This window comes from Oryx dammah, unplaced genomic scaffold (assembly GCF_014754425.2).
Source record: "Oryx dammah isolate SB20612 unplaced genomic scaffold, SCBI_Odam_1.1 HiC_scaffold_25, whole genome shotgun sequence".
Lineage (NCBI taxonomy): Eukaryota > Metazoa > Chordata > Mammalia > Artiodactyla > Bovidae > Oryx > Oryx dammah.
The window spans coordinates 35,898,502-35,908,613 of record NW_024070209.1 but is presented as its reverse complement, the minus strand read 5'-3'; the positions used below and the strand labels follow the sequence as shown (position 1 = coordinate 35,908,613).

Genomic DNA, 10,112 nt, shown 5'->3' with positions numbered 1-10,112 from the left:
AGCCTCCACCCCGCCTTGTCCACGGTCTTCACTCTAAGGCCAAGGCCCCCATGGGTCACGCTGTGTGCTATTGGCGCCCCCACCTTTGCCCTCCTCCCCCCGAGCCCGCCCCCCTCTTCCTCCATATATGTCAGCTCTTGCCGGCCTCAGGGAGCCCCCACTTCCCGAGCGGCAAAACGGCGCGCCTGAGACCGCGCGGCGCGGGGAACGGAGGTCGCGGCGGCGGGAGCTGCCGGCCCGCCCCGGTACACCACGAGGCCCGCGAGGCGGCCAGGGCGCGGGGGCAGGCGGGGCACCGAGCCCGAGTGTCCAGCGGAGGGGGCGGCGCCCTCGGCGTCTCCGTGACTGCGCCTCCGCGCCCCGGCTCGCCGCGGCTCCCGGGATGCGCGGAGGCGGCGGCGATGGCCATGATGCCTCCAGCTCGGCATCCGCCGGGGCGGCGGGCGAAGCCGGGGTCCGGGCTGCGAGATGGAGGAGGAGGGGCGGCGCTGCGGCCACCAGGCAGGTGAGAGGCCGCGGGCCCCCGGAGGAGGACGACCCCGCGGGGACCGGGAGGGCCGCCGGGGGAGGGAGCCGGCAGCCGCGTGGGTTCGGGCCCGGCCGCGGCGCACCTGCGCTCCCGGCGAGGCCTGCGGAGAAACCATCTCGCTCCTGCCTGGCGCGTCCCCGGGCCCCGCGGGGCCGGTGGAACCCCTGCCCCACCGCCCATGCCCTGCCTGAACCCTCCTCACCTCAACGACCCTTTCCAGAATCCTTTACATGCTTCCCTAGACCGGCCTAGGCCCTCCTCACCATAACCTTCTCCAGCCCCGGAGCCCCTCAAGTCCCCTCAAGACCCATCTCAAGTCCCCGATCGGGGTCGCCATGCCCTCCCAGCAGTCTCCTAGTCCAGCCTCATCCTCAGGAGGATGCTCCACACCCTCCCATCTCCCTCATCAACCGACCCGACCCGATCCCATCAGCCGCTCCGGGCTTCAAAAGTAGTTTAGTGGGGAGGAAGAGCATGGCCTCTGAAACGCAGATAAGTCTGGCTTGAATCTTAGTGACCTTGGACAAGTCATCTGACTTCCTTACTGTTTTCCAGATATCTCAATACAAATCCAGTGGGAGTAATAACAGTAGTACAAAACCTTGTTCTCCTGTGAGGGTTTGAGTCTGAACAAGCCTGCCCTGGAGGAATTGAAGGCATTATTTGGTGGGCCGCCGCGCGCGCGGGTGAGTAGGGGGAGAGTTGGAAGAAATCAGATCATGAATTGACTTGTAGAAGCTCATGTAAAATGTTTGAATATGTACTAAAATATTAAGATAGCACACTAAATTTCAGAGGCTCTTCACACATATCATAATGTGAAATCATTGATGTACATTTTCACTTACTATTCCTCGCTTACTAGTTACTTGAGGGTCTCTCCTCAGTTGTAATAAGATGCATATGATATGATTTCATTTCTTCTTATTATGTCTAATATGGCTTCTTCTTAAGACTGGTGTTCCAACTTAAAAATTTCCTGATTTTATTATTTTTATTGCATCTTCTTCCAGGCCCTATTTATGCTCCCAGAGATAAAGAGTAGCTTGTATGCTTGCATTGAAAAGAGTGTTGGTAACCTCTATTTAATATTTAGGAATAAGTAGCAGATGCGTTCATTTACACCTCACCCCAAATAACTGAGTTTTATAATTCTGCCAGTATACCTTTGTCCCAAATTGTTATCTCAGCCTCCTTTTTCTTAAAGTCTCAAAAGTTAGTACTAAGACCTAGGTTTACTTTCCCCTCACTTCCTTATTACTTCAAAAGTTTCTCTGCCAAAACCTTTACTTCTGATATGTCTTTTTCTTTTTCTCTCTTTTCTCTTCCCTGTCTCTGATTCCTTCCTTTTTTTCCCTAATTATCCCAAATCAGAGTGATTTATAATTACCTTATACCAAACAATAATTTTTCAACCTCGCCAAAAAGGTACATGCAAATACATATACAGATATACGTACATGGAACTTTGAGTTGGGAAGGAATTGCAATACCTACTTCATAGGATTATAATGAGAATGAAATAAAGTTGATAACCTATGTAAAGCTTCTAGTAGAAGTCTCTGGCATATAATAACCACCCAATACATTATAGCTGCTGTAACTGTCTTCTGACCTGGGACTGCCTGCCTTGATTGCTTTGCTATTTTGTTTAGCTTGGTGGTGTGCAGCCTTTAGAGAGTAACTGCTTAGGTTCAAATCCATGTTCTGCCCCTTTAAGATAGGTGCTCTCTGCCTCAGTTTCCTCATCTGTAAATTAGGGATAAGTTATACTGTCTGTCTGAGGGTTGTGATGACTTGATAAGCTAATAGTGTGGAGCACTAGGAACGCTGTGGAGCACATCACAGGCACTCAGGAAAGGGAACATCCTAACGATGATACTGCCCCAGAATCCCTGACTCAGAATTCTTTAATCAGTCTATTGAAAAAAATTATAATTGGAGAGAAAGTAAAAGTTGCCCCTCGACTCCTCCAAAATTTTTTTTCCTTCTGCCTCTTATCTTTGGCTAATGTTGATGCTGCATCATTCTATTTTCCCCTTTCCAAATGTTTCCCAGCCTGGACTCTGCATAACTTCCATCAACCACTTCTTTTTTTTTTTTTTTAATAATTTTCATTTATTTATGTATTTTTGGCTGTGCTGGGTCTTTGTTGCTGCATGGGGTTTCTCTCTGGTTGCGGAGAGCAGAGGTTACTCTCTAGGTTGGTGCATGGGCTTCTCATTATGATGGCTTCTCTGCTGGAGCATGGGCTCTAGAGGGCACAGGCTTTAGTAGTTGCAGCTCATGGGCTCAGTAGTTGTGGCTCCTAGGCTCTAGAACACAGGCTCAGTAGTTGGGGCACACAGGCTTAGTTGTTCCGAAGCATGTGGGATCTTCTTGGACCAGGGATTGAACCCGTGTCTTCTGCATTGACAGGCAGAGTCCTTACCAGTGAGCCACCAGGGAAGCCCACCCTGTCCTTTATTATTACTCACTTGATATTTCTCTTAGCATCCTAATTCCAGACTTCATCCTTCTAATGTTTCCAAACCAAATTCCTGCTTCCCTCTTCAGAGTCAGGGGAATTTTCTCTAAACAGGAATATCACCTTTCTGCTTCTACAGATTGGATTTTCTCTTCTACCTCCTTTTTCATTGGTTAACCCCAATCTTCCAATTAACAAAAACTTAACAGTAAAAGTTTTTTTTTTCTTTCACTACACAGGTATTATAAAGTGTTCAGAAACAGGCACACAGTCTTTAAGTGAAAACAATAAGCTGTCCATTATTATTATTTAATTCTAGTCATCAGGAAACTAAAGATCAGGACTAGTTCTTCTCTCCCGTAGAACTCTTACAAGGGAAGTACAGAAAAGTTGGTCCCACTTCCCAGTGGAGAAATACCTGATATTTTCATGATCTGTACTTTTTGATCATTGAGAATATAGAAGAGGTTATCTTCTTCCTTCATGAAGGACACCAGTTAGTTTTATGGATCTCCCCAGGACTGAAATGTGTCTGATACTGGCACAGGTGTACCTATTGCTGAATAGATGGGAGACTTCTATATTGGGTGGTTCCTAACTCCTGCTTGAAGCTCCCAGTAATCCCTCATGATCAAGCCCCTTCCCCTATTCCCCACGATTCAGCAACTAAAGGATTTACCCCTGGCTTCGCTGGAGGCCCTGGGACTCAGCTTGAGCTGGTGGTTAAATATTCTGAACATCACCCATGGACCTCCCCAGTACCACTGGTTATTCTTAAAATGCTGGATTAAAGCACATTCTTTTTGGTTGCCAAGAGCTTTGGATGTACCACTGGAAGCATCTGGAAGTAGGGTGGACACCAGGCCAATGGGGCTTTGCGATTTTGAACAATAAAAGACTGTGTGAAGGTATTTTAAATCTCATTGCAAGATGGGAAAAGAAAGTTAAAAAACCAAAAAGAAAAATAAATTATTCTTTAGAAGTAGATGCTGCGTCGTGCTCCTCTATGCACCCAGAGTACCTGGTGTAAAGCTGGCAGAGAGTACGCACACGTCGATATGAACTGGATGAATGCACAGACAAATGCAAGCACTGGGGGAATGTATGCATCCTGCTCCATCATGAGGATATGCCTGCTGGGACCATGATAACTCACATTTATATAGAGCTTACAGAGCAAACTGGGAAGTCTCAAATATGATTCTGACATCATTCATTACTTCCATTTATATAGTCCTACACAAAGTTCTTTTCCAGAGGAGAATATGGAGTTGGCCAAGAAATCACAAGCAGGGAGAAAATATAAATAAGGGAAAATAAAGGGCTCTTCCCAGAGAAAGAAATCGGATTTGTTAGTGATGTGTGGAAGTTTTGTAAAAGGCCACAGTATGCTTCAGCGGTACCCTGTTGCTTATGGGTTTCTCCAGTGGCTCTGACGGTAAAGAATCTGCTTGTAGTACAGGAGACCTGGGTTCAATCCCTGGGTTGGGAAGATCCCCTGGAGAAGGGCATGGCAACCCACTCCAGTATTCTTGCCTGGAGAGTTCCATGAACAGAGGAGCCTGGCGGGCTACAGTCCATGGGTAAAGCACAGAGTCAGACACGACTGAGTGACTTTCACTCTTGCTTATATGTCAAGCACATGCTGTTTCTTGCCTCAGTCCTTCTGCTGTGAAGACCTGCTCCCTTCTCCCAGCCTGTCTGTCCCCCACTCCATACCCCTCACCTTTCACCCACCTAGCCCCTCCTCATGAAGACCCCCTTAGCCTCTCTCAGCCTCCTCCCTGGCCTGGATCAATCCCCCCTTCTCTTCTCTCCACACTGCACTGCCATCAGCTGATTTGCCGCATTTGGATATAATTACACAGTTAGATTGATCTGCTCCAACTAGACTGTGATCTCTTTGGTGGAGAGGTTATATTCTTGGTGTCTAATGTCTGGTATCAGAATTTCTGAAGGTAACGTCTGCACACTCACCCTTTAATCACAATCTCAAGGGGATGAGGCCTCAGTATCTTGTTTTCTTTTTTTTAACCTGCTCTCCAGCTGATGCTTAAACTAGTTTGAAAACCCCTGTGTCCTAAAACCTAAACTTAGTTGAATTAATGTATTTCAAGGTACCTATGTCTTTTCTGTGTGGGGCTTTGGGAGGAGAAATGCTTTCTGGGCACTGGGTCAGAGCTGAAAAAGCCTAGTGCTTTTGTAAAAGATCACGAGATCACTCTGCTGTCTCCATTCATTCCTTTCTGTTTCTGGGGATGCATTTTCGTGCACAGGCTTTTCTGCCTTGGGCCCCTTTTGTCGGTCATCGCTCGTCTGTGAGTTGAGGCCCTGACTGCCTTCCCACAGAAGGAAGAGTCGTCTCTGAAGATGAACTCAACAGGTCCCCTTCAGGATGTGCCCAACACCACCCTGCTCCACATGCCTCATGCCCAGGGAGGGAACAGTACCAGTATCCGGGAGGGTCTCCAGGACCCGGTCCACACGGCCACCTTGGTGACCTGTACCTTTCTGCTCACAGTCGTCTTCTGCCTGGGCTCCTACGGCAACTTCATTGTCTTCTTGTCCTTCTTCGATCCAGCCTTCAGGAAATTCAGAACCAACTTTGATTTCATGATCTTGAACCTGTCCTTCTGTGACCTCTTCATTTGTGGCGTGACGGCCCCCATGTTCACTTTCGTGTTGTTCTTCAGCTCAGCCAGTGGCATACCGGACACTTTCTGCTTCACCTTCCACCTCACCAGCTCGGGCTTCATCATCATGTCCCTCAAGACAGTGGCGGTGATTGCCCTGCACCGGCTCCGCATGGTGTTGGGGAAGCAGCCCAACCGCACGGCTTCCTTCCCCTGCACCTTGCTCCTCACTCTGCTCCTCTGGACCACCAGTTTCACCCTCGCCACCTTGGCCACCCTGAAAACCAGCAAGTCACACCTCTGCCTTCCCATGTCCAGTCTGATCGCCGGAGAAGGGAAAGCCATCCTGTCTCTCTACGTGGTCGACTTCACCTTTTGTGTGGCGGTGGTCTTCGTGTCCTACGTCATGATCGCTCAGACACTGCGGAAGAACGCTCAAGTCAGAAAGTGCCCAGCTGTGATCACCGTTGACGCTTCCAGACCACAGCCTTTCATGGGGGCCCCTGTGAAGGGAGGTGGCGAGCCCATCCAGTGTACCATGCCGGCTCTGTACAGGAACCAGAATTACAACAAACTGCAGCACGTTCAGACCCATGGATACACCAAGAGTCCCAAGCAGCTGCCAACCCCTGCGGCCAGCCGGCTCCAGCTGGTGTCAGCTGTCAATCTGTCCACGGCTAAGGACTCCAGGGCGGTGGTCACCTGCGTGGTGATTGTGCTCTCGGTCCTGGTGTGCTGTCTCCCGCTGGGGATTTCCCTGGTGCAGGTGGTTCTGTCCAGCAATGGGAGCTTCATCCTTTACCAGTTTGAACTGTTGGGGTTTACGCTTATATTTCTCAAGTCAGGATTAAACCCTTTTATATATTCTCGGAACAGTGCAGGGCTGAGAAGGAAAGTGCTGTGGTGCCTCCGTTACATCGGCCTGGGTTTTTTCTGCTGCAGACAGAAGACCCGACTTCGTGCCATGGGAAAAGGGAACCTCGAAGTCAACAGAAACAAATCCTCCCATCATGAAACGAATTCTGCCTACATGTTGTCTCCAAAGCCCCAGAAGAAATTTGTGGACCAGGCCTGTGGCCCAAGCCACTCAAAGGAAAGTGTGGTCAGTCCTAAGATGTCTGCTGGACATCAGCACTGTGGTCAGAGCAGCTCTACCCCCATCAACACTCGGATTGAGCCGTACTACAGTATCTACAACAGCAGCCCATCCCAGGAAGAGAGCATCCCACATAACTTGCAGCCAGTAAACTCCTTTGGGTTTGCCAATTCATATATAGCCATGCATTATCACACCACTAATGATTTAATGCAAGAATATGACAGCACATCAGCCAAGCAGATTCCAGTACCCTCTGTTTAGAGTCGTGGAGGCTAGTGAATCTCATATAAACTGTTTTGGTTTCTGGTACTAATTGATTTTTTTTTAAATTTTGGGAGACCAGAGCTACATCAAAACTTAACTTAAGACCTAGACAGCTGACACTTATATCTTTTTTCTGAAGTATTAGCATCTCTTGGTTTGTTTTGCAGTTTCTTGATATTTTAAGAGTTGATGAAAAAGTTTATTATTTTACACCTGATCTGCACTCCAGTCTTTTGTACTAAATTTTTAAATAGATGCCAGGGAATGGTTTTGCTACTGTATTAAAGTAGGGAAGGAACTGATTATGATCATTTGAGCCAATATTATGATTCCTTGAAGTATGAGCTGGATTTTTTTAAAGACTATGATGGTATCATCTTTACTGAGGTATTATTTTTATTAACTGGATTATAAATTTTAATCCTTTGAAGTGTTCAAATGGGGTCAATTTTTTTTTTTTTGGTAGCAGGCTTATTGGGATAAATAATACATTGTTAAATCAGAAATGTACTATTTATAGCTATATTTACCAAAAATGCACAAGCATTAGTTACTTTCTGTTCATAAGACAGTCATCTAAGAGTACTATGATTATTACCATTTCTAATTATAGATATTATTCTTTTGTGTCAGCTGAGTAGCTGTATAGTTCTTTTGAGAAGAAATCTGTTTTTTCTTGCTAAAAGTGAATTATTTTATTTCAGAATGATCTTACCCAAGAAACTTAGTGAAGAGGACTGCATCTATAGTAGAGTGATGCTCTTCCTGGGAGAGTAGGCGCTAGCTGTGGTCATCTCATCAGGGTGCTCTTATGTTATGTGGGAAGTGGGCTAGACTGTTGTATGTGGTAGACAATCTTTAATTATTGTCTAAGAAGGCGTAAGGATGAAATGGGGGTGTTTCAACTTATGCTTTCCTTCTGTGTGAGGATGGTTTGTTCACAACCTGACAAAGAGTATCTAAATAACTATTTAGAAAAAAATTTTTTGATCTTTGTTTATATATTACCATGGTAGAAAAATTCTTAAGATGATCTGTTTTCAAAGTAATTGTGTTACTTCTCTCCCATGAATCTTAAACTGGAAATGGGCAGTAAGGGGAAATAGATTAAGTATTTCTACACTTAAAACTAATTTTATTATATACTCGGTGATGCCTAGCATAACAACTGTAAACTTATTTTTTTATGTAAAAATGTTTTCATGATGTAGTTGATTTTTGAACTCAGTACAATTTTGGAACTATAGCTTCTAGAAAAGATGAGCATCAAGATACGAAACCTGTCTTTATAAATTGTTATATTCAAGAACTGTTACTACAGATTGGAAGGCACTTTGTTCCTTTGGATGAAAGGTGTTCAGGTTATGACATCCTCTCCCATGCTATTCCTAAAATCAGAGATTATGAGAGGCATGGAGAAGATACTTAATACTCAATTAGAACTCTCCTCAGTCTTGTCTAATAATTCTGACCTCCCAGTATCAACCAGTCATTTCTATTTCCAAGGTTTAAGTATGAGATATGGATTTTATTTTGTTTTTAAATTCACTTTTTAGGACTTTCTCCTTCCCTTCCCTCTCTCCCTTCTATCCTTTATTGTTACTATTAAATTTTATAACAGAAGAAAAAATATCCACTCTCACTTTTTTTTTTTTTTTTGGTAATTGAATGTTATTTTTGGAAGTCACTATGACCTGTTTCAATTGTGCTTTTATATTTTTAATACAACTCTGTTTTCATTTGCTAATATTACCATGAAACAGGTGTATATAACCTCTTTTTAACAAAGAATTAAGAAATCTAATATCCTCTCCCAAGATCATTTGAAGAATGGTGGCAAATTAGGAATTAAACATTTATCTAAATTCAGAATCTGATATTTATTTCAGTAAGCCAAACAGCTTTTAAGTAATAACATTAATCAAGAAGCTATTTCATAATTTTTAAGGTATGAATCTCTTTTTGGCTAGGCATTTCAAATGTGCCTCAATAAAAGATATTTTTAAAAAATTTCTATTGTACTTGTAAAACTAAAAATTACAGGTTTCCTTTGTGATTTTTGAGTTTGAGACGATTTTGACCCATGTTTGGCAGGTAAAAATCAAAGCATAAAGAAAGTTAAGCATGTGCATATGAGGTTTCAGTCTCTTTATGCTCATCAAGAAATTATGGATTTAACTTGCATGAAGTACATAGTGGGCTAGATTCTTTATATCTCTGTATCTATGTCTATATGTAGGTATATGTAGATATAGATATAGAGGTAGGAATATGTAACTTGTTTCTTCATAAGTTATATATGTCTAGCCATATCTATATCTACCTGGAGATAAAGATATAAATAGGCATATATAACTTCTCCATAAGGGCTAAAATGAAAACTTTTATAAAAGTAATGAGAATTCACTTATATGACTAATTAAGCAGGGCATATTAATTAATTCTCTTGATGCTTTACTGTGATGCAAAGTATGTGATTCAAACATTTTATAATTGTTCTGATGTTAACCATTAGGCCAGATTTGTATTACTGATGCTTTTAATGTTCTTTTAAACTGATGTTTGGAAAATAAAAATAATGAAAATCCTGACATTTCTGGAAATCAGACTGTAATACTTTTACGTTCCTGTCCAATCACTTAAAAACCATCAGAGAATAGCTGTGTTGAAACTATGGGAAAGTTCTTTTCCTTAAAAGACGAAATAGCTTGTTTGACCACGTTTTGTAGCATGCACTTATACTCAGAATAACTGGGAATAATTAGCTCCAAAGGTTAATTATTTACTAAACTAGGTTTATCACCCAGTGGGAAAAGTTCTGACTAAACATTTCAAACACTTCTCTGAAATGACATGAATCTGGTAAAAGATATGGAATTCTGGATATTTCAGTTTATCAATCAGGGTTTGATTTTAAGAATCAGGAAACATTAGTTTAAACAGAAAAGGACTGAACATAGGAAGTCAGATGTCTTCTCAATCATTAGAAGGTCAAGGCTGTTTGACAATGGGTCTTCAGGAAAATTTCAAATAAATGCTACCAATAGCCAGCAGAGCTGCTCCTTCTGCTATAGCCAGGAGGGGAGGGAGTCAGTAGATTTCCTTGGACCTTGGACTTCA

General features: G+C 43.7%; 1 protein-coding gene across 1 annotated transcript; it reads left to right on the top strand.

The window, feature by feature from the left end:
* The first annotated feature begins 380 nt into the window (after window positions 1-380).
* On the top strand, window positions 381-9,583 carry GPR75 (G protein-coupled receptor 75). The gene is made up of 2 exons (XM_040224823.1): window positions 381-505; window positions 5,273-9,583. Exon 2 carries the CDS (start codon window positions 5,367-5,369, stop codon window positions 6,987-6,989), a length of 1,623 nt encoding a protein of 540 aa, XP_040080757.1. The 5' UTR covers window positions 381-505; window positions 5,273-5,366; the 3' UTR covers window positions 6,990-9,583.
* The last annotated feature ends 529 nt before the right edge of the window (window positions 9,584-10,112 follow it).